At 38.9% G+C, this 25,925-nt stretch overlaps 1 protein-coding gene across 4 annotated transcripts in view; it reads left to right on the forward strand.

Annotated features, from left to right (window-relative positions):
* The window catches only part of PHACTR2 (phosphatase and actin regulator 2), a 147,570-nt gene that overhangs the window by 1,412 nt on the left and 120,233 nt on the right, over positions 1-25,925 (forward strand). For 2 of the 4 annotated variants that reach the window (XM_072141362.1, XM_072141361.1), the window contains exon 1: positions 23,843-24,119. The exons of the other annotated variants lie outside the window; for them this stretch is intronic. Coding sequence is in view for 1 of the 2 variants with exons in the window: in XM_072141361.1 (XP_071997462.1) it covers positions 24,107-24,119 (13 nt within the window). In the remaining variant the exon portion in view is untranslated. Of the gene's footprint in view, positions 1-23,842; positions 24,120-25,925 lie in introns of those variants that run through there. 4 annotated transcript variants of the gene reach the window in all.

The following is a 25,925-nucleotide window of genomic DNA, read 5'->3' on the forward strand; positions in this document are numbered from 1 at the left end:
GTTCTTTCGAATTCAATGACAACATTTGATCAATGAAAAAAACTGATGTGTGAAAAGGTGCATTGAAAAGAATTGTTCAGTAAGGCATCAGTGAAAAATCACTGCAGCCAGGAAGCAAAAATCAATCTGTACGTGTCCATAAGCCAAAATGGGTTCAGTGAAAAATCACTGTTGTGGAAAAAAACGCCAATGTGAGGCCACCCTAAGCCAAATATATTTTAGCAGCACTTGGGCTTTCTCCAAGAAACATTTTAATTGCGGCACAGTGGAAGGTGGTTATTTCATAGAGTTTAGATGGAAGTACAAAGATCAGGGGATAAAACCTTCTAGAGCATGATCAGACAGCTTCACAAAAGAATTGATTTCTGAAGAATAGTGGGCGACTTACAAATAACTACATGAATCTGTTTCAGTCAACCTACATGTATTGTACAGACCTTTCAAATTATGTGCTAAATGGGAAACATAAAATTAATGTGTGGGTTGCAATGTGAAATCATTGTTTTCCTCACTTTTGATATAGCTAGCACAAAAAGCCCTGCAGGAAATGCACGTAAGTCACATAGCAGAAATCTGTGTTATTTCACACTAGTGTTACACATTGCACGCTGGTAAATTAGAGCCAAGAGACCAAGTGCAAGTCACTTGGAACAAATCAGAAGCAAAGTGACCACTATAATATTTTATGTAAGTGATTGCCAGCTATAGGGAAAATCTAAATGTAGCATATTCTGTGTTAGTACTTTTGAGAATGTTCACATATATTCAGACATTGAAATAAGTATTTAACATGTCATCAATTTTCTAAGTAAATATATTTCTAAAGATGTTATTGACAGGAAATTCTCACAAGATGTCACTAATAACACATCAAATCCACAATGGCAAATGTCAACCAGTATTGGACTATAAAATAGGTGGTTTGGGTGGCAGCCTCGGGCCCACCGTTCTGTTGGGCCCATGACCACCTAAATCTCCCCCAAAAAAAGATACTGCCCTGCAGTGATAATAAAGAGAGGAGCTTCCAGCCGTGAAATCACCAAACATGTGCCAGCTCTCAACACACATGGATGTTAGCTCACTTTCAAAACCTTCAAAGTTCCTTAAACTGCAGAACTGAAAGCCAACAGAAGGGATCACCAACCTATTCCAAGAAGATTGCTTCTGGTTCTATATTCAGGGAGTAAATGTTGAACCAATAAATAAAATTAGACGAGTGAATGGAAGGGGCACACAATTGTCCTACAGCCCAGGGCCCCTGGCAGTCTTAACTCCTAAACGCCTTTTTCGTTTTTCATTTTTCACTCCCCACCTTCAAAAATCTGTAACTTTTATTTTTCCATGTACAGAGCTGTGTGATGGCTTATTTTCTGCGTAACAAATTACACTTCAAAATGTTGGTATTTGATATTCCATGCCGTGTACTGGGAAGCGGGAAAAAAAAGTCCAAATGCAGTGAAATTGGTAAAAAAAATGCATTTGTGCTGTATTCTTGTGGGCTTGGATTTTACGTATTTCACTGTACGCCGCAAATCACATGTCTACTTTATTCTTTGGGTCGGTACGATTACGGGGATAACAAATTTATATAGGTTTTATAATGTTTTCATATATTTAAAAAAATTAAAACCTCCTGTACAAAATGTTTTTTTGTTTGTTTTTTTTTTGGAACTTTTTTATACTTTGGTGTATGGAGCTGTGGTTTTTTGCAGATTTTGATGATGTTTACATTGTTATCATTTTTATGACTGTGCGACCTTTTGATGCCTTTTTATAGAATTTTTTTTTTTAAATGGCCAAAAAGTGCCCTTTTCGACTTTGGGGGCGATTTTCCGTTACGGGTTAAACGCAGTGAAAAACTGTTATCATTTATATATTTTGATAGATCGGGCTTTTTCGAGCGTGGCGATGCCTAAAGTGTTTATGATTTTTACTGTTTATTTATACTTATATCAGTTCTATGGAAAGGGGGGTGATTTGAGTTTTTAGGGTTTTTTATTATATATATTTTTTTAAAACTTTTTTTTTATTTTGACTATTTTTCAGACTCCCTAGGGTACTTTAACCCTAGGTTGTCTGTAAGATCCTATCATATACTGCCATACTACAGTATAGCATTATATGTGGATTTTCTTCCTCATTCATTACAATGTGCTGATAGCACATTGTAATGCTTGGATTAACCCGAAGTATCCTTGGGTCTTCGTGAGACCCAAGGCTACCATGGCGACGGATCGCCGCTCCCCGATGGCGTCACGGGGAGCGACGATCCTCGGAAAGATGGCGGCACCATCTTTCTGAAGCCGCCGGCAGCTTTGCTGGCGGGATCAGCAGGAAAACACCTGCGATCGGTGCTCAGAATGACCTTCACCAATGAAATTCTCCAACATCTGTTCCTGCTCTTTATACATGATCTCAAATAACATGAAAGTCCTCCAAAGGTCCTGAAACTGCAAATTGAAAGCAGGCAGAAGGGAAGCAACCCGCATAAGTACCATATGTAGGAAGTGAATTCAGAACTTGTAGGAGCTATAATATTCATACAGTCCAGGGTCCCAGGCAGTCTTAATCTTCCCCTGCTGGGAACACTCAAACAGCACAATCTTACCTCCGAAGCAGTCACAATTCTGTAAAATCAACCTGCCTAGTTAAAAATCCACATTGATTGTGAAACAATTTCTCCTGCTGTTGTACAAATGGAACTAGACAAGATCCCTCAAAAGCATGCCCAGGCATTGTAGGGAGTCCCTACAGGCACGTGGAGGCCACATACACATATACACACTACAGTCTTATTTCCTTGTTTTTAGGCTTTTTCAATAAAGTTGACTCAGCCTGAAATTTGATTTTCCAATTTGATTTTGGGTATCATTCCAAATTCAGACCACCGTGAGATATTAAATTTGATTTTCAATGATCATTTTAATGTTCAATAGTTCTCTAAGCATTCTACTATGTAATGAATAATACATTGTAACTGAAATATTTCATTCAATGAGACCTGAAATGTGGTATTTTAATGTTCCTTTTTTGGGCAGTGTATTATCACTGCAATATTTTTTTTCATTCTTCAACTGGGGTAACATGCAGGTACATCATTGAGCTGATGACAGTTCAGTTCATCACCGTAGCTAAATGACTTCCAGCTGACATTCTTGTGTAAATCCTGCAGTTGGAGTGACAGTTCAAATACCTTGCAATACATCATTGCAATAATCTTACTGACCCATAGAATAAAGGTAACATGCCCCCAAAATACTGTCAAAAATTTATTACAGAGTGTTTTTTTCTGCTTCCCAACACTACACACAAAAAAAAGTCCAATAAGGCAATGCAACTCATCATACAAAAAATATGACTTTCTTGGCCACATGAACAGAAAAACAAAAACTTTATAGCACACAAAAGTGCACCACTGAAAAAATTACAAACCACTAAATCCTGTAGGGCAAAACTTGCAACTATATGGCCCTCCTTTCCTTCTGCGCCTCACTTTGCGCCCATACAAAAAGTATTGTCCACAGGTGGTACATTGGTATACCATGCCAAAATTGCATTTTAAAGGGGGGGGGGTCACTTTATTATTTGTGAATTTGTATATGTTAGGCCAAATGAGCGTATTAATTAGAAGTACCGGTATGTCTTACTTACAAAGACCACTCTAAATTTCAACTCCACTGCCATGTGATAAGATACATTTTCAAAGTGTTCCTCATGTAAGTAACTGTGTTAAGGAGCCTAGAAGACATCACCCTGAACATATGACATGCTGAGAAGAGGCATGGGACATGGGAAGGGCTCTATGGGAACCTATCACTAGATATACTGTATTTGTGAAAATGTGGTAAAAGGTTCCCTTTAAGTCACAAAATGGCTGCATCTTAAATGATCTCTTATCTTTTTCATTGACAAGGTACAGTAGGTCAATGTCCAGACATTTTACAGGATTCTCAACATTACTAAAAACAGAACCCCCAGTAACAAATTGACATAGATACAGTGCATCCCACATTACTTGTTGGTTGGTTATTTGACAGTACTGGACAGAGATTTGGGGTTGCAGTTTCTCCTTTAGGGAAGATGCCAAGTAGGCATAATTCGTCAGTTCCATACTAAACTTTACAAGTCTCTCAAGCAGCAGCTGCTAACTACTTCATATGTGAAACACAATATATATTATTTTCTTGTGACTCACAGATTGTCATTGTCTATATATAGATCTGAACAGTGTGCTCTAAAGTACCAAAAGCCACCAATTGTTCATGTTCCTTTAACTTTGTGATGAATGGTTGTGCTAACACTACGAGGTCCCTGCTGAGAGCATCAACACCCACTGTACATATAGCAGACTTGTAGCATTTATGCTGCTCCTCTTAGCTGTTACCGCTGTATTATAGCAAGTGGTTCAGGACAACCTATAATTGTATGCTCTCAACTCTGACTCTGTACAACTCAGTCTTTAAGGCCTGTGGTAAAAAAGATAAATCCATCATTAATTATTAAGTAAAAGCATTAAAATAGTTACCATATATGTCAATGTATGTTATCACATTTTCCCATGCATTTATCTCATTGCTTATACTTGTAGGAATACATTAAATTAATGTACAGAGTAGTAATGTGAATCTCCTGGGGCTAATTTCAAAATATGTAACTAGGCATATTTCATTCCAACAAGGCATAGTACACCTACGTGGTGCTATTTCTACTACTCTCCTCACACATCACATTGGGAATGTGAATCTAAGATGCATCTACAACCTCTAACATCTACCAATGTTTCAGATGAGACATTATGGGCTTTAGTTCAGATTCTTAAACAGAATATCAGTGGAGAGTGACCATGAATACTATGTGTGGTCATCTCCAGGGCAGTTTCTGGATAATTTATGCTATTTTATATTTAATGATGAGGATGAGGTTACAGCACATTCATGAGCATCCCACTGGTTGTGTTTATACAGTGCTTCTCCCCCAATTAATATTAGCAAATACAGTGACCCTCCCCCCCTGTTTAATTAAAATATGTACAGTGTCCAACAAATTATAATTTAGTGTCTCCTTTGTATAGACAACACCAGAACAATACTAATACAAGTAATATAGCACCAGAACAAGGCTAATACATCAAATACAGAAACAGAATCCATACAGAAAAACAGCACCAGAATTCCATAACAAATAAATATACAGTGTATCCCACATTATTTGTAGATACAAAAACAAATCCCATGATTATACAATGACTGCCATAATTGCCTGTGCATTACAGTGTACCTCATAACTACATAGTTATATTATACCTATGCAGTGCTTCCCATAATTAGTTTGCAGTGGATGCAGAAAGTATTCTGACCTGTTTAAAGTTTTTACTCTTTGTTTCAATGCAGCCAATTAGTAAGGTAAAAAAGTTCTTTTATTGCTCATTAATGTACATCTGTACATCTGCACCCATAATGACAGAAAAATACGGAATGTAGATATTTTTGCTAATTTATTAAACAAGAAAAACTCAAATATGACATGGTCATAAGTATTCAGATCCTTTGCTCAGGATTAAGTAGAAGTACCTTTGAGCTAGTCCAGCCATGAGTCTTGTTGGGAATGATGCAAGTTTTTCACACCTGGATTTGGTAATCCTCTGTTATTCTTACTTGCAAATCCTGTCCCGTTCCCTCAGGTTGGATGGTGAATGTTGGTGGAAGCCATTTTCAAGTCTCTGCAGAGATGCTCAATTGGGTTTAGGTCAGGGCTCTGACTGGGTCAGTCAAAAATGGTCACAGAGTTGTGCTTAGGGTCATTGTCTTATTGAAAGTGGCCCAATCTGAGGTCCAGAGCAGTCTGGAAGAGGTTTTCATCCAGGATATCTCTGACTTGGCCGCATTCATCTTTCCTTCAATTGCAACCACTCATCCAGTCCCTTCAGCTAAAAAACACCCCCATAGTATAAAGCTGCCACCACCATGTTTCACTGTTGGGATTGTATTTGGCGGGTGATGGACAGTGCCTGGTATTCTCCACACATACCGTTAGAATTAACACCATACTGTTCAATTTACTTTGCATCAGACTAGAGAATTTTACTTCTCATAGTCTGGGAGTCCTTCATGTGTTTTTTGCAAACTATAAAGGCTTTTGTATGTTTTGCTCTGATAAGAGGCCTCTGTTGTCAGACTTTGCCATAAAGCCCCGACTGGTGGAGGGCTGCAGCGACTTTGTGGAACTTTCTCCCGTCTCCCTACTGCATCTCTGGAGCTCAGCCACAGTGATCTTGGGGTTCTTTTTTACCTCTCTACCAAGGCTATTCTCCCACGATTGCTTAGTTTGGCTGGACAGCCAGGTCGAGGAAGTTGTAGTCATCCAATTCATGTTACTCATACATCATAATAAAAGTTTAAATGACTGGAAATATAGACTCTGTCAGGATTCAGGATGCGTGAATGCACTTGACCACCGCGGGAGATGGTACTAGCAAACACCTAGGACCGGAGTCTAAGTGGCACCTAGACTTAACCAGAGCCCGCCGCAAAGCGGGATGGACTTACTGCGGCAGGGTGCCAAAAGGTTGTTCCACAGGTGAGACTATCCCGCAGTGGCAGCCGATGTCGAGGTACCTTAGCAGGAGACAGTCTCGAGGTCAGGTCCAGGCACAGGGTCAGGTGGCAGAGATGCAAGGTCAAGTCCAATCCGGGGGGGGTCAGCAACTGGAGGTCCAGGCAGATGCGAACGGGAATGGAGACACACAGGAACGCAGGACATGGGAACTCAGGAGCAGGAACACACGGGAGCAGGAACGCAGGATACACAGGAACGCAGGATACACGGGAACGCAGGAGACATGGGAACGCAGGAGACACAGGAACGCAGGACACGGGAACGCAGGAGCAGGAACACACGGGAGCAGGAATGCAGGATACAGGGGAACACACAGGTACGCAGGAGACACAGGAATGCCGGAGACACAGGAATGCAGGACGCGGGAACTCAGGAGCAGGAACACATGGGAGCAGAAATGCAGGATACATGGGAACACAGAGGAACGCAGGAGACGCAGGAACACAGGAGATGCAGGAATATAAATGAGGAGCTTTTTCTAGGGCTGTGAGGCACAACGGGTAAGTCCGGCGTTGCAGAGGGAGCAAGGGTGCACGGAAGAACACGGGTGCACCCACTATCCGAGACCGGAATCGCGGGAGCACACGTGACAGACTCTTTAGACTTTGTATACCATAGTCTATAGATTTTTTTGTTACATAAACATATCTAAAGAACATATATCATTCTTCAGGTTTAATTTACTAGAAATATATATATATATATATATATATACATATATATATATTAAAAGAATATATATTTAAATTCCCTGGTGTTATGCATGCTTACTCACATGATAAGGCACACCTCCATTCTTGACTAATCACAATTTCTTCATATGAACTCCAATTTCCTGGTAAAAATGTAGCCTATTTGAGACTCAATCTTCAAACCAATTTATCCTATCACAGAAATTTTTCTCTACAAAGTTTTATTGTCTGGTGTGTCACCCCTCATAGCCAATCACAGGATGACCAATGGCAAAAAACATTTACCTTACAGGGGGTTTCCCACAAAGAAAAGTTAGGCCCTAGCCATAGGCCCTATCAGTGCTGAGACCCCACAGATTGCGAAAACAAGGGGTCCGATGGGGTCCCACATAACTATGTCGGACCCCTCTTCGCTCTGTCAGATTAATGGAGCAGACAGCCGTGCATAACCGTTCTGCTCCATTAATCTCTATGGAGCTGACGGAAATTTCCAAGTGCTGACCACTTGTTTTCGTGAACTGTGGGGGTCTCAGCATTTAGCACCATGGGCTGGGGCTAACTTTCTTCGTGGGAAAACACCTTTAACATGAACAGAAATGACCAATAAGAACATGTGCATTTTGGCACACTTCATTTTTACCAATGCGGCCTACATGCAACGTCGATATCCATATCTTATTTTAAAATGACACACCTCCATTTTGACCAGTAGCATTACAACCTACATTTAATGGGAAAAAATATAATCAAATTGAATGTAGTATGTGTTGCTGTTGGCCAAAATGTTTTTGGCTTCAGAAATTAGGCACATAAAGTAGGATAAAAGTTAATTGTTATCTATTCCCTGTAGTGAATGGCACATCATTTAAAACAGAAGGTAGAAAAGGTGAAAAATTACACTGGCTAATAAAGCTCTTAAAGTTTTAAATTTTTTCGGAACAGTTTAGAGAGGTAGGTATTAATCTGAGAATTGTCTGTACCCGACTGCTGGGGTCTCAAGGAGAATGGATCATCTTTTAAATAAAACAGGTGGGAATAATAGTCTTTAAAACGGTTTGCTATATTTTTAGGACTGTATGCTTGGAATGTTTATCTTGGTGATACGGAAATGGGATCTTCCGATTTTAGCTGCCTTACTTTTAACCAGGATGCCAGCAACTTGCCTGCCTTATTTTGAGAGTAGTACTATGCCTTCACTTTTTTAAGCTTATGCTTGTTATGAGCGCAGAAGGAGATTTTGAATTTGGTGTCTTACCTTTACCAAATTCGAGGCAAGAATAATTGAGGACGCTGCTTTGTTTGAATATCTATGAGACGTCTGGATCTCGGCAATCGGGACTAGGCTGTGTGCTGCCACCTTGACTACAAGCTTATTCTCTAGTCTGCATTAGGTAACCTGTCAACCTTGAGGATCTGGGACACATGTGGGCTTTATTTTATTTTTACCATACTTAACTGATATACTACTCAGTTACTCAGCGCTACTATGGGAGCGCAGTTGACTATTTTTTATTTTATTAGTATATTATGGTCTATGGCACCTGCATTATATGCTGGGAACTCCCCTCCATCGTTTGCTCCTTGCAGGCAAGGATGCTGCTTTTCTGGGCTATCATGGTGGGAGGACGGTGCCTAGGAGGGAGAGGCCCTTATTGCCGAGGATGAGTCATCCAACTCTGAGAGACAGCCCGTGGAGGAACCCTTAGCAGAGGTAAGCCTCCAGTTGCTGGTAAGCCTCCAGGTAGTAGTTGCTGGATAGAGGGGACTGGGTTGCTGGTTGTGTAGGTGGGATTGGGAGATGGCTACGACATTCAGGGTGCAGAGCACATGAATCCGTGCCATCGTGGATTTTCTCCCGGTCGGACAGACTGTAAAAATCTGTAAGTTTACAGGGTCTGTGTCCATGATTCATCCACCTAGACACCATGCTTAGCAGAGATGGGAGATTGCCAGGAATTGCTATAAAAAGTCACTGCATACCCTATTCTGTTAGTTTTGCGAACAAATGAACTCTGCAAAGCAAAACCAGAGCTTAGGACATAAGTTGGTGATTGTACAGCTACAAACGAAAGATAACAAAAAGAGAGAAATTCATGTGCAATAAGTACGACTATGAACCTACTCAGGTCTTTGAATGGGGAAAACAAATAAAAACTAATGGGATACCAAACCACAACATGACGAAAATAAGATCCTTTCAGAAAAACAAACTCAGATTATTGGATGGCAGAATCTGACTCTAGTACGTCAGGTAAGGGCTCCATTATGCAGGGCACCGATAGTTTAATTTGTTCACCCAAGATTTTGCTGTGGCAGCAGGATCAGAAAAACAAGAAGGGGCGAAGGCGAAAATAAAAATAGAATGTTGTGTAGACGTTAAATATAAATGATCCACTGACACAACATAATTGCCCACATTTATCAAAACTGGTGCAGTCTGTATTATGTGTAGTTTGTCTGTGCAGTGTGCAGAGTGCAGCAGATTAATCAAAACTTCATTAATCTGGTGCCCCCTGCACTGCTCTGGAAGTGTGCACCATTTTGTGGTGCATTCGGTTCATGCCGCAGAACTGCGGCACATGTCATTAATAAATGAAGTGCAAACTCCGACTAAGCATTAACACTCCCCTTTAGCTGAAAAATGTTGTCTTGTCAGACACAGTACAACCACGACACAAAACTTGTGCAGACACTTTATAAATACATGTGCAAGCAGTTTGCACTTCTTTTCAGTGCAAGTTCAGACATAAAACTGGCGCAAATGTGGGACAATGTGATTCATTTAACCCAATATTTGTTGGGCGATAAAGTTGTCAAATTATGATCTAAAGAAATAAATGTTTCTTTAGTACAAGAGTTTGATATTACCACTTTTGACGTTGACGTATAAAGTAGTGACCTGGTTCCGTTATTGACTCTGATCCCGGGCTGCCTGTCCTGACCTTCCGCTATGTCCCCGACTTCGATTCTGTGATGCCTGTCTTGTCCTCCTGCCTGTTCCCAACCACAAGTTTGCCTTGCAATTCTGTACTTCGCCTTAGCCACCACATTGGACAAATTCACGTTTGCGGAATGACCTGGTGGTACCCCGCCACAACAATTGCAACCTGCTTTGCGGCAGGCTCTGGTAAAAACTGGGTATCACTTAGACTCCGGTCCCAGGTGTCGGCTTACGTCATCTTCCACGGTGGTACAAAGGATCCACTACCTCCGAATCCTGACAGGGCCCTTGCTTATCCTATGGCCTCTTCTAGCTTAAAAATTTACTATTAACTACTTAATGACCACCCTATCGTCCTTTTTACGGCGGTCATTAAGTGTACTTACTCTGACGTGCCGCCGTAGAAAGGCGGGTGAGAGGAAGATTTCAGGACATCGGGTCCTGCAAGTGCCTGTGTCGAGCTGTGATATAAAAAAACACAGATCCCGGGTGTTTAACCCCTTACACACCGTGGTCAAGCAGTGAGCTTACCAGGGGATCGATCCCTCCTGCCGCAGCCCCAGGGTCTGGCAAGGACCCCAAGGCTGCGGTCTCCTCCTCATGCTGGGTTCATGCCCCCTGGGCATGCTCAGTTACTTGAACAGTACACAGCAATACAGGTGTATTGCAGTGTAAGGGCTTGCACAAGCGATCGGATGAACGCTTGTTCAAGCCCAAGAGTAGAAAAATGTAAAAAAAAAAAAAAAACTTAAAAATCTTTCTATATTAATAATTAAATAAAATAAAAGTCTCATAAATCCCCCAGTTACATATAAAATGCAAATAAGTGTATATAAAACACAAAAACACACAAAAAGTACATATTTGGTATCACTGTATTAATCTGTAAAATAAAACAAAATCAATATTAAACCTGCACTGTGAACGACGTAAAAAAAAAACCATGAAAAACTTCCCGTGATATACAATTTTTCAGCAAATGCCATCATAAAAAATGTCCTAAAAAGTGATCAAAAAAAGTTATACAATTTAATATGATACGACTGAAAAGAACAACTCTTTTCACAAAAAAAAAAACCTCAAAGCGATTTGTCAACAGAGAAATAAAGAAGTTAAGCCCCAGAAAAGTTGTTGATAGTAAATACAATACGATTTTCTCCAATACAGGCAGTCCCCGGGTTACGTACAAGATAGGTTCTGTAGGTTTGTTCTTAAGTTGAGTTTGTATGTAAGTCGAAACTATATATTTTATCATTGTAGATCTAGACAAAAAAAAATTTTGCCCCAGTGACAATTGAAATTTCAAATTTTTTTGCTGTAATGGGAACAAGGATTATCAATAAAGCTTCATTATAGACACCTTGCAGCTGATCTTACAGCTGCAGTCTGGGACTATAGTAACATCCAGAGTGCTTCAGCAGAGGTCACAGTGGGCAGAGGGGTCCGTCTGTAACTAGGGGTCGTCTATAAGTTGGGTGTCCTTAAGTAGGGGGCCGCCTGTATTGGTTTTGCTCAGTAAAATTGAGCAAAGAGAAGAAAAACTATATAAATGAGATATCACCGCAATCATAGTGAACCGGAGAATAAAGATAAAATATTAGTTTTAAGTTACGGTGAGCAGTTACAACCACATATGTACACTCACTACACTCTTGAGAAATTGGGCATCAAACTTTGTAGAGCATTTCATCATTTTATTCATTATGAAACTGGCAGTTTTGGACTAAATGAATGTATTTTCCAAAAAAATTCTAAAGTTTCTAAATCACGGGTCCATATTGTTTTAACCCATGTGAAACACTTAAAGAGTTAATAGGCTTTATAAAATTGTTATTTTACATACGTTGAGGGGTGTAGTTTATATAGTGGGGTAACTATGTGGTTTTATTGCTTATTTATAAATAATTTAGGCCTTTCAAAGTTACTTGAAAGCTGAGTTGTCCCTCAAAATGTGAGTTTTGGAGATTTTCATGAAAATAAGAAAAATCGCATTTAAAGTTCTGCACCTCATAACATCCTAGAAAAATTAGAGGATGCATAAAATATCATTCCAACATAAAACAGACATTCTGGAAATGTTAGTTATCAAGCTTTTTTACTTCCTCTCTGGAATGCAGAACATTTCAAACTTTGAAAATGAAGAGTTTTTATAAACTTTTGCCAAATTTTCATTTTTCTTCAGAACGAAACACAAAACTTAAATTCTACAACTAACATGAAGTACAATGTGTCACGAGAAATAAATCTCAAAATCACCGGGATATGTTAAACCGTTCTGAAGTTATAATCGAGTCTGGTCCTAAGCTATCAACTGGCTATGTCTTTAACCGGTTAATATTTCTAAAATGTTTAAATCTGAGAGATATAATGAACAGACCATCTGGCAAAATGGCAAATTTTTCAAATTAAACGCAAAACTTATCAGCCAAAATTTACCACTAAAATGAAGTACAACATGTGAGGAATAAAACAATCTCAGAATCACTTTTATAAGTAACAGTGTTCAAAAGTTATAAACATATAAAGCGACGCATGTCAGAATCCAAAAAATGGGGCTGAGCCTTCAGCTATAAACTGGCTGCGTCCTTAAGGGGTTAAATAAAAACATAAAATAGCCTTGTCTTTTCTGTATTTTGTAGGACACAAGTACTGAAAATGAATAGATTTATTTTAGGCTTCCTAGTGCACATTTATTGTAATGCAACTGTGAAAGTAGGGAAAACCACATTATCTTTCATTAGAAGTATGGCTTTTAGGTCAGATTTATTAATTTATCAATTTATTCTTATAATAAATTATTAATTGATTCTTACAAAAGTAATATGCAATTAAGGCAGGTCTGGTTTTGGTTTTATAATGGGAAATATCACAAAGCTGGTGAGTAAAAGAAATTATCTGTCTCCTGAATTCTCACTTACCTTATGCACAAAGATTCACTCAAACGAAGCAGAGAATATTTAGTTGTTAGTACTTTTGGCAATCCAAGAATAAGATAATAAGATGCTTATAACCTGATGTATGTGTAATCAATGGCATCACATGCAATCCTAGAGGCAAGCAGAACACCTTTTAACGCAGGAATCTGTGTTCCTGCACATATCAAGACGCATGTCAGGGAAAAAAGTAGCAATTTCACATTGGATTTTTTTCATTCAAATATTTAGCAGTATGAGGCTTGTTCTAAGGCCCGTTTCACACGTGCGAGTGTGATGCGATGCAACACATGCTGCCTGCATGTCAGGGCCCGAAAACTGCAAACCGGTACTGAACTCAGCATGTCAGTTCGGTTCAGGTTTGCAGTGTTCAGGCCGGGAGATGCAGGCAGCGAGTTCATCGCATCACACTCGTAAGTGTGGAACGGGCCTAAGAGACTTTCAATTTGAGAATACCCCAAAGGAAGAAGTGTGGTGGTGTCACACCTGACGACCATGGTGGCTGATGTGTGAAGCTTTTCTCCATCTTGCAGAAAGTAACCTCCTGTTGGGTAACAATCATCCAGTTGTGTCCAAGTATACAGTGATGTCAAAGAAATGGGGCTTTTTGCGTGTAACCAGGACACAGATTGTTTTTGCTCATGCAATGGTTTTTGTAGAGAAGCAAAGAAAATCACTGCACAGATATGGCACCAGCATAGGAGCTGAGCTAGTGCCATCAAAAGCAGGTGTATTACTACTGTTTATTATATAGAAATAAATAATAATTTAGTTATAAAAATGAACATACAACATACATTATGATATGCGGGAACAATCATGTATTGCAGTGGTGGCGAACCTATGGCACTGGTGCCAGAGGCGGCACTCGGAGCCCTCTCTTTGGGCACCCAAGCCATCACTCCAGCATGAGGTTCACCGGACAGGACTCAAAGAATCTTCCTATAGAATCTTCCTATAATGATAGGCGAATTTGCCCTCCTCCTTTCAACTGGGTTGGTCTCCTTAGGAGGCTGAACGATTGAAAGTTGTCAAAGAACAAGGAGAAATAAATTACTGCTTAAATTGCTGTGCTGGCACTTTGCAATAAATAAGTGGCTTTTGGTTGAAGTTTGGGCACTCGGGCCTGTATACACAAAAACTGCATCAATGCCCCCCCAAAACTTGGTAACATCAAACGATTCTTATCATACTGTATTTATTTATAGACCAAAAAAACAATATAATAATCCTATCAAATTTCTATTTGTATCAAAAAGCCATCTAATGGCTATGCCTGAGATGAATATATAACCTCTAAATCACAACCCCTACATTAATATATTATCAATGACTTCATTGAATACCATCATATGGTATACACATCACAATTTTATTAAATCCAGACACCAAATAGCATAAAAATATGCTATTTATCACATGCTTCAGATCGGTCAATTACAAACATGCTGTCCTGTTCTGGCTTCAGTGCCCTGAAGTCACAACTAGGAAGTGCCCACCCACTTTAGGAATAGCTGAATCTGATTTAATAAGAAATAATTTACAGGTGGCTCCCTACAGAGCTCTCCGGATGCTTTACTTTAGTCCCAGGCTGCAATAATCAGCTGTAAGGTGCCTGTAATAAAGATTTTATGGATAATCCTTGTTCCCATTACAGCAAAAGATTTTGAAAATTCAATTGTCACTGGGACCAAAAACACAATTATAAAATATAAAGTTCTGACTTGAGAATACAAATTTAACTTGAGAACAAACCTAAAGAACATATCTTGTATGTAACCCGAGGACTGCCAGTGCCAGGCTAGGAAGAAGTCAGCAGTATGATACAGTTATCGTTGGAATTGTTGTCAAAGGTTCTTTCCAGCTGTGCCAAAGCTTTTTTTTGTCAGGAACCCTACAGTTATTCGTTAATCTAGGATAAGACATGACTCTCCTCTGTCCCTTTGACTCTTTGCAGGTCATTGAAGAACTGCAAAGTTCCAATAAAGCTAAATCTCTCAGAATATAGAAAAGAAAAATTGTTTTCCTGACACTATACTTTGCAACAGGTTGTTGGTGGTTTGTGGCCCTTAATCCTTATTAAAGGTTCTCATGACATTCATATCTATTATACTTGGGAATCCCAAAAAAATTAGAATGAGAATCTTTTTTTTTTCTTTGAATTTGTGATATAGCAGTGGGACCTTTGTAGGAAAGCATTTGATAAAATACATGCAAGGTGGAAACAATGAATACCACTACTGGCTGAAGCGCATAGTAAATGATTTCTGCACTTTGTATCATGCCAGTGAAAGGAGTCCTAGCTCATAAAGGATTAAACCAAGTTTATTAACCAACATTAATCATTGTACCAGTCTTGTTCATGAGGACAGTAAATCTATCAGCTGTTGTAAGTAACATAACATAAGTAAATGGACTGAAACATGAACCTCTTTTAGGCTATGTTCACATCATAATTTCTTGTTTCCATTGTTATGTTCTTTAACATGAGTAGATCAATGGAAACTTAATACTGTGATAGAAATACTGTGAAAGAAATCTCTATCAATTACCGATGAACATACATAACGTATGGAAGGTTATGTAGTTATGCAGGAACCTGCATACTTAATGCCATAGTGTGCACACATACAGCTTAACCATGCTCAAAAAGCCATGTAGTACTGTATTGTGACCAAAAATCCAATCCATCTCCTAATGCCAGGCAAAAACACAACAGGGCAACAGGGTGAAATGTCCTGCACTGTACAAGAGTTATACTGCCCTCTGCTGACAACAGCTGTTAAACAAAGGTATCCAAGTCCCAAAGCTTTTGCAATTTGGCCTGACTGCAGGCTGTTGACCAAAATCCTGATAACTCAAGCATATTTGGTATTCTTTATTCCTTATGGGAAAGATAAGCTGGTGACCGATGCATAATAAGCACAAGTGGCAGTTCTGTGACTTGTTACAAAAGTGCTGTATATGCTTGAAATACTCCCTGAAGGCAGTGCCATTTACTGGGGATCTGCCTGTCTAGAAAGCTTGATACATGCATTGATTTCTCATTATAGTAAAAGGTCGGAAGGATAGCACTTCCATTCCCTGTATTGTGGAGGTTGAGCATTACCATTGGGACAGTAAACCTTGAGATAAATGGGAAATGTATCAATACACTATAGAATTTGTTTTAGAAGTTGCAAAAAAAAAAAGGATATTTGTATCTCTTGTGCAAATATTTTACATCTTGCACTCCATGGTTAGCTTGTTTAGCTAGATGTATCAGCTGAAACATTTTTAAAAGTCATAAAATTGCCACCATTATACACCAGTAGAGAGGGAGGCATATAAAGTGGGCATATGAAGAAATACTTAAAAATGCACCAAGTGTATCACAATTTGATGAAGCCTGCAAGGTGCATGTGGCGGGCTACGCCGAAGCCAAAGCCCATCTGGAATTTACTGCCCATACACGGGCAGGAGCAGCAGCACGGTGGGGATTAGAGCGGGGAGCAAAGCAGGAAAAGGCTTCTGGGGTGTGGTGTAGTCTTAGCTCCCAGCGATAGGACAATCCCCAGTAGCCTCTAAAGGTAATTTATATAAATCACAGATAAAGATTTAAGTTAATTAGGTAAAAGTATAATCAAAAACAGTGTAGGGATGAGAATAAAAGAAGCAGAGGCATAGCTAATTGGGGAGCAGGGGGAGTGGTGGCTCTGGGGCCCAGGGTATTTTAGGGGCCAACTTGGGAGTTTTCCTAGGACACAGAGTTGTATGCAGGGACTTCTTACTTCTTACTTTCTTACTCTCCATAGCAATACATGTATGTTGTTTCTGTCTCTGTCTTTGTAACTCATTCACTCTTTGGTACAGATCAGTACTGCTACGCCTAACCTGTATGATCCAATGTTCTCCTAAATGACTGATGATGATAATAAATATAATCCACCTGTCAGAGGCGTAACTAGGACAAGCAGGGCCCCATAGCAGGCTTCTGCATGGGCCCACCCTCACACATGCAAGTTATAATCACACATATATACACACACATATATAGAGCATATATACATCACATATATGTTATGTACATGTTATGCTGTACAATGTGCAGCATAATATGTATATAATGGTGCACATCCTCCACTCTTTAGTATGTCAGGTAGGATGATGGGGCCCCCTGACACTGTGGGCCCCACAGTGGCTGCTACCACTGTAGTTATGCCCCTGCCACCTGTGTGTAATCAAGTCTCCATATAAATACACTGGCTCTGTGATAGTCTCAGGGTTCTGCATCATGAAGACCATGGAACACACCAGGCTGGTCCGTGATACCGTGATCCGGGTTGCACGCCAGGTAATATCATGTCCTCCTCTTGGTCACACTAGCTTCCACTCATTTTGCACTATTTGTATGTGTTTATCCATGTTTATCATTTGGCGTCTGTGACCTCTGTTATTATTACAGTATACCTGCTAGCTATATAAGGGCTCTACCTCATTATTACTTTACACCCATTGTCGTTCATTACTGTTCATTACATGTTTGGGTCCCTTATATTGTACATTTTACATTTGTTTATGTATTTTAGGACATATTACCTGGCGTGCTTTTTTGTATCTTTTCTGAGATGATTCTCAGTCTATTTTATGCATTCCCATTGTTGTTTACTAAATAAAGATTTTCCCTTTTATGTTGTTGCATTGAAGCCTTGTCCTTTCCTCTTGTTTTTATTTATTTGGTATTTTGTAGTTTATCAGTAAGAGGCCTTCCTTTGGCTACATTGGTCGATATCACTGTCACTAGATTCTACAACTGTTACACTGTGCTTCTTTTGTTATTTTTTTGTGTGGTCCGTGATACTGTTGTGGAGAAGTTTAAGTGTTTAAAGTCCCAATGAGCACTTTGCTAGTGATCATATTGAAATGGAAGGAGTATCAGACTGCTGCAAATCTACCAATACCCAGCCTTCCCTCTAAAATTTAATCTCAAACAAGGAGAAGACTGATCAGAGACGCAGCCAAGAAGCCCAGGATCACTCTGGATGCACTGCAGAGATCTACAGCTGAGGTGGGAGAGTCTGTCCATAGGACAACAAACAGTGGTATACTGCACTAATCTGGCCTTTTGGAAGAGTGGAAAGAAGAAAAAAAAGTCTTGTTTACAATTTGCCCCATGCCACATGGGAGACAACAATACATCTATATCTCTTATTAATGTTGATTCAAAAATATACATCAGACCATTGGATCACCCCTCTTTTTCGGTAATTACTTTGATAAGTTACTTATTTAAAGTATAACTCCTTCTTGAAACATTTTATTGTACCTGTTCAAAATAATTTCTGATACAATTGAATTAAAAAAAAGTTGGATGTAAACCCATCAGGTTCTGGATATTTCTCATTTGCTAAACTTTTAAACACAGCCGCTATTTATTCTTTAGTTACGGGAATCACAACTTTTCCTGTTGTTCTTTAATAGTTTTCGGTATCTTTACTTAACCCCTTAATGACCGCTGTATTGTGGTTTTTACGGCGGTCATTAAGGGAAGATCATCGGGTCCTGCAGTGCCAGTGTCTGGCTGTGTCATCACAGCCTAGATCTAACATTAATACCCGGGATTGGAAAAACTCTGATACCGAGTGTTTAACCCCCTACACACTTCGGTCGAGCATGACCCGGCATGTATGTGTGTCCCCTGTGGATTGGACACCCCGGTGAGCTTACTGAGGGATCCGATCCTTCCTGCAGTAGCCTTGGGATCCGGCTTGTGCCCAGAGGCTGCCGACTTCATCCTAGGTTCCACCTCCTGGCATGCTCATTTACTTACATTGTACACTGAAATACAAGTGTATTGCAGAATAAGGACTTGAACAAGCGATCCGATGAACGCTTGTTCAAGCCCAAGAGTGGAAAATTTTATTTTTTTTAAAAAAAAACTGTAAAAATCATTTTAGAATAATAATTAGATAAAATAAAAGTCCCTTAATCACCCCAGTTACATATGGAATCCAAGTAAATGTACATAAAACAAAAAAATGCATATTTAGCATCACCACGTTTGTATCAATAAATCTAAATCAATATTGAACCCACTTGGTGAAAGACGTAAAAAAAAAGACAAAAACTTCCTGTAATATATAATTTTTCATCAATTACCCTCACAAAAAATGTTCTAAAAAGTGATTTTAAAAAAGTTACGCGCCATAATGTGATACAAATGAAAATAACAAATCTTTTTGCAAAAAAATAAGCCCTCAATAAGACCTGTCTGCAGAAAAATACAGAAGTTATACCCCTGAAAAGTTGTCAAAAGTAAAAACAATGTAATTTTTTCCAAATTTTTTTTTTTGCTCAATAAAACTGAGCAAAGATCAGAAAACCTATATAAATGAGGTATCACCGCAATCGTAGTGAACCAAAGAATAAAGATAAAATATAACTTTTATGTTATGGTGAGCGAGGAAAAAAAGTGCTAAAAATCCAAAATAAAAATTGATGATTTTGTTTGTGTCCCCCTTGAAATAGTTTATAAAATTTTGTGAATAAGCTATAGACCCCCAAATTTAATTATCTATTTGTTGTAAATAATAACACAAATAATAAGCCCTCATATGTTTGCATTACAAAAAAAATGAGAGGACGCATAAAACATTATTCCAAACATAAAGCAGACATTCCGGAAACGTTAATTATCAAGCTTTTGGGGTATTTTAACTATCAGTCTGGAAAGCAGAAGATTTCAAAATTTGAAAATGAATAATTTTGTCCAAACTTTTGCTAAATTTTAATTTTTTTTTCAGAGCGAAACGCAAAACTTATCACTTATATTTTTACAACTAACATGAGGTACAATGGGGCATATTACTTACATTCCTGAAGGAGTTCACAGAAAGTGCGTTGTCCGACTATAATGCACTATGCCGCGATTCCCTAAGATCATGCGCCCGATATCCTGCATGTGCGGAGTTCACCATCTTCTTCATGGTGCATGTAAGTGCTTGGGCTTGCGACACATTTTGAAAGTTAAATACCACGCTCAGTCCAAATCAGTCGGATTGTTTGACGACACGCCCCCTAATTTGGGTTGCTTGGAAGGCAGTGCAGCAGCACCAAAAAACGATCGTGCAAACACATCTATCTGTTAAATACCTGTCCAAGCCGTGTAATCCCCGAAAAAGGTGCACAGTCTGACTAAAGTGCAGCGTGTGACCCTCAGTAAATGAGCCCCAATGTGTCAAACAGTCTCAATATCACCTAGATAGGTTAAAGCATTCCGAAGTTATAACCAAATATCATGACATGTCAGATTCTAGAAATCGAGTCTGGTCACTAAGCTGAAAGCAAGCGTCAGTGATAAGGGGTTAAGAATTAATCTTTCTCCCTATAATCCACTTCTTTTTAAAGTATTTTTGCTGTACTCTATAAGCCGCTGCTTTCCTGTACCTTAATTCCAATTCAATTAGTTACCGTTCATTGTTATTTGTAAGATCTATTGCATAAGATGTTATCCTTCCCCTGATAACTACTTTTGCTTCTTTTCAGTAAAATATTGGCTGAGTACTTTATGACATCTTCTCTTTACTTTAGTCACTAGCTTTTCAACAAACTTTGCAATAAGCAGAAATTATGTTGGAGTACAGTGTTGTTATAAGATGAAACTATGCTGTTCAGCAGCGATACTTAAGTTATGGTAAGGAGAAATTTGCAAGTTTGGGACAAAATAAAGCACATATTCACCTAAAAGATGGTAAATGTTATTTCTACCTGTGTCTGATCAGTGCTGTAGTCACTATCTAACTTTCTAGTATATGTAACAATGATAAGTATGTCATAAGCTGCACAGTGGTGAACTGTGTATTAAGGGGAGACACAAAATTTGCCATTATGTGGCCCCGAAAGTCCTGATGGCAGCCATTGCAGATGCAGCAAGTGCAAATCACTTCCCTTATTTCCACAAGGAAATGGTAAGGAATAAAAAGAGAGACTTCATTATGATTTAGCATTTGTATTGATATGTTATATCTTGAATCAATATTCAGTTGTTAGAAGAATTGCCTAAACATTACAATACACAGCAACAAGATGGAAGGAGTAACCATGTTCTTGCCAGTTTGCCAGGTTACTCTTCAGTCAATAGAAAGGAAAGAATAAAAGCTCTAATTGTTGTATCTTCAGACTGACTGTCATGGGCAGAAGCAAGGCTTAAACTGCATTTATAGTGTATGTATCTTATATATAAAGTTGAGTGTATGTGTGTGGGTGTATGTATGTATGTTAGCTAAAGGAATCACCAAATTGTGCACAGCCGCTCTCTGTGACTCTAGGGAACCTAGTCATAGACTGGTTTTGAGCTAAAATTTTCACCCTGCACTTTCCAAAATACACTTATTAACCACCAAATACAGAAGCCATTGTCTGCTGCTGCTGTGGCAGTTAGAAACTGAGTTGTGATTGGTTGCTATTTTCCCACAGGTTATTAATATGAGCTCTGAGCTTTGGTTGGTTACTACAGACAATGGGAGAGATATATCAGAAGTCTCTTAGAGCAGAAATGTTCTAGTCGCCCATGGCAACCTATCAGAGCTCTGCTCTCATTTCCCCACAGCTGTTTATAAAATAAAAGCTGAGCTCTGATTGGTTTCCATTGGCAACTACAACAGTTTTACCTCGGAAACTTATAATAAATCTCCCCCAATGTGAATAAAACAGCTCATGTGTGAGGAAATATGGATAGGGATAGAGAGATGGGGGAGATGTATCTGAAATGTCTCAGGTAAAACTGTTCCAGTTGCCCGTGGAAACCAATCAGAGATCAACTGCAATTTTATAAACAGCTGTAGGAAAATGAAACTTGAGCTCTGATTGGTTGCCATGAGCAACTAGAACAGTTCTGCTCTCAGACACTTCTCATAAATCTACCCATAGACAAAGTGACAGTCAGAGACAGAGACAGTCAGCGACACTGAGACGAATATAACGACAGTTAGAGACAGACAGTCAGAGACAGACTTTGAAAACCAGAGACAGTCAGAGACCGATACTGGTGGTCTCGCTACTGTGGATGGTGTTTGAGCAAATGAGAGATTATCATGGGGTTCACATTCTCTATCGGCATGTACAGTGAAATGTAGAGCTACGACATTCTGGAATCATAATACTAGGGTTAAGAGGAGAATGTATATATCAGCTAGATGTACTCATACGTGAACCGAAACTCACTGCTGCCTGAGGTGAGCTCTGGAATGGTGCCCCCATTTGCCCCATTCAAGAGATATATATGAGGTTATTATTTAGTAAGTGTGTTCTCTGTGCAGTATCTCACACCCATGCTGATATTTGGTGTGAAGAGACATTGACCCAGATATATTATTGTGACTACAGCAGTTTTTGTCTGTTTGCATGAAAAAAGAGTGTCTTTGGAGCTTGCACATGTATTTATTATGTGTTTGTCCACATAGTGTTGCAGCATTTTGTCCGACACTTTAAGAAACTGTGCACCTAAAGGGGCGTGGTAGTGCTTATTCGTAGTTAGAGACACATGTATATCTAGAAAATGACACTATTGTGTCTCAGAGTAGATTGAAAGTGCACTAACAAAGGTGATTCTGTGTCACACAGTGCCAGTGCAAACCCCCTTTTGCACTTTATATTTCAACATACAATATTTCAACTGTGTCCTCAACAATTCGATAATATGGCACAAAGTGCAAATTAGTGAGGCAAACTGCACCAAAGGGCACCAAGAGTGAGTAAAAAAAATAGGTGAGGTGGCCAGGAAGGGGTTGCATAAAATAATAAACACCTTTTCCGTCACTTCCAGAGAGACTGCGGACATCTCATGTGGTGGTAAGATCTTAATTGTCACATTCAATCCTTTATGAACAGAAGTACTGCACTGTAATATAGAAACAATACAGTGGTCATATATAGTCTCCTTCAAAAAAGGTAAAAATTATGTTATTTCCCCAAAAACAAACCTTTGTAATAGTCATTTCATGGATCAATAAGAAAGTAGCTTTCAGAAAATGGCTACAAATAAACAAATTAGTTATTTTAAAAAATGTGGGTTATAGTTGGGTTCTAAAAAGGTCTGTACAAATATTTTTTATCATAAAACAAGTAGCAGAATAGTTACCTTTACCGTAAAATCAGGCCTATTAAAAATACAAAGTGACCCTAAAAAAACAAGCTCTCATGTATTGGCAGAAAAAAAAAGTTATGTCTTGTGGAAATTGGGGATAAAAAAGTAAGCTTGGCCCTGAAAGCCCAGGCTTTGTCCTTCAGAACTTAAACAAATCATATCCTCAGGTTGCATAACAAAATTCCATGCATAAAGTCAGGTTTTAGGTGCAGTACACCATTGTCACACAGAGATTGAGAGATGGACTTTTTCATTTAGGTATAGTCTCCTTTAATAAATGGAAGGAAAACAGAACCAGTAATCTCTTTTTTTTCTGCTTTCCTTTGTACTAGCTGCCAGTGCATTTAGATGGACATCTTGATGTATATATACAAGTAGCCTGTGATTGATGGCAATTCCTTTTTATCTTGAAGCCATTAAGTGCTCATGTTTTATCCTTCAGCTACCTATGTTTAGAATCGACTTCTGTGTGAGAATAGTAAGGATTGGGAGGCTGATTCCTTCAGCTCCCCCTCCCCTTCTATACTTGCTTAGAATAGAATTGAATCTATGAGGCTTCAAGTGCCTTCTCAATAGGCTCAGACTACCTTAGTCAGCCTATAATGGAGCTAATGGCTGTTTTGTCATCCTGGGAGATCTGAATTTCCTGGTGTTGTCTGCTGCTGTTAAAGCAAGAATTGTATGCACTGCAGAGATTGACAGTAAGAAAGGAAGGGCAGGAAAGGGCATTGACAAGTATTGCAGAGAGAAAGGCAGTGTGAGGCATACACTCAGCACCAGCAAGGTACTTGAAGACACATACATGGATGATACTGGTAAGTATATGCTGCCTAATAATACACTGCACCATCTATATATGAGCGTCTGTTTCCTTCCCTTGCACATTTGTCTAAATCATATTTCCTTAAAAATACAAGTGTTAGACTGTCTGCATTATATTTTCTCAATGAAATATATTACTTGACATGTAACTTCTTTGTTTTGTTCCATAAGGTTATCATTTTTACATCTTTCTATTCTAGGTTCTGTGGAGAGTATTTATTGTGAAGTACAGGCTTTTCTATTGTTTTAGATTGTAACTATATGAATGGAAAATGTGGGAAATAGATATTATTATTACCAGGGAAGCAGCTAACATGCCAGCTGCAATGTGCATTTTGTGCCAGGCAGGAAGATGTTAATGAAGTGACTGATGGGGCTGTGAAGCTTGTCACAGATGTGTTTCTGGATGGACAGCTCCATACAGACAGGAGCTGGAGTGAAGTATATATATTATATATTTACAGGAAATAATAGAGATAATATATAACAAAGGAGACAACATTGTGCCAACTTTTCCTGTGGTGTGAAAGGGTAAAGACAGCATTTATGATGGCATTAGTCCCTCTGTACATCTGGATGAGATCTCATTGATCTGAGACGCTCTGCTGAAGCCCTTCATACTTGATAATAATGTGATGTGTGTATAATGCTTGCTTTCTCTCCAGTAATCCTGTCCAATGTTCCAAGCTATATTGAATACTTCCTGTCTTATAGAAGGTGTAAAAAGTCACAACATTTTAGGCCGTGTACTTTATTCCTGCCAGTGAGGGGCTTATTCTTCCTTGTCTCATATTGTAAACATAGATGGGTCTGTGGAAAGATGTGTTCAGAAAGATGCAGCTGGGTGCAGTGCTTTTTATATCTGGCTCTCAGTAGGGCTGTTCTCATTGTATACTGCAGTGTCATCTGTGAGGCTTTGTAGCTATTCTCTCTGCTAATGGAATTATTTGAACATTTACTTGTACTTTAACCACTATTATCAGGTTCTATTTTAAAAATTTTTTAATTCTATTTTTACAATTGTTCAGGTTATCTTTGATATGACTTTTTTTGGTTTTCTTTAATTACCCGTTTTCCATATCTGTTATGAAACGCAGAATCGTAAATTTTTTTCAAATTCTAACATGTGATGCATTATTGTGTATGTTTCTTTTTTTTTTTGCATGGATTTGTTTAGGCACTACGTATGGTGGGGCAAATTTATCAGGATTTGTAGGTCAGTTTTCAGTCATACAGGTCCTGAAACAGTCACTAATTCCCCCTTGCATCATCTCCACCCAAGCGAGCATGGAGGGCTTTGAAGGGGTCTAGCAGCAGATCGGGTTAATACATTCGCAGAAATATTTTTTGCTTAAATGGTAGCTATTTATTTTATCAAACTTTGCATAAATCAATAGTTTAAGTGAATATAAAAAATAAAATGAGATCCATTATTCAACTTCTGCTGTATATAGAGGCATGGAGTAAGCAGGGGTCACAGCAGTTAGGAATACAAAATATCACACACATGGGTGGTTGTTGATGTGCTAGAAAGTGCAATGTGTAGATAAATGTACACATTGTACTACTGATTTATGCACAGTTTTGTATACGGTAAGGTGCACACCTCTGTTCGCCATTACTGCCTGCCTCCTGCCACCGCTACCCAGTGATGTAGACAGGAGATTCTGAGGCTTATTTGTATAACTCATTAGAAGATTAAGGAGAAATAGATTGTGTGAAGGGTGTGGGTGTGCTTGGTGTAAAATACTGCATCTATGTGGTAGACATCTTTTAAGGAGCACTACTTGTATGTGTTT

Source organism: Engystomops pustulosus, chromosome 3 (assembly GCF_040894005.1).
Source record: "Engystomops pustulosus chromosome 3, aEngPut4.maternal, whole genome shotgun sequence".
NCBI lineage: Eukaryota > Metazoa > Chordata > Amphibia > Anura > Leptodactylidae > Engystomops > Engystomops pustulosus.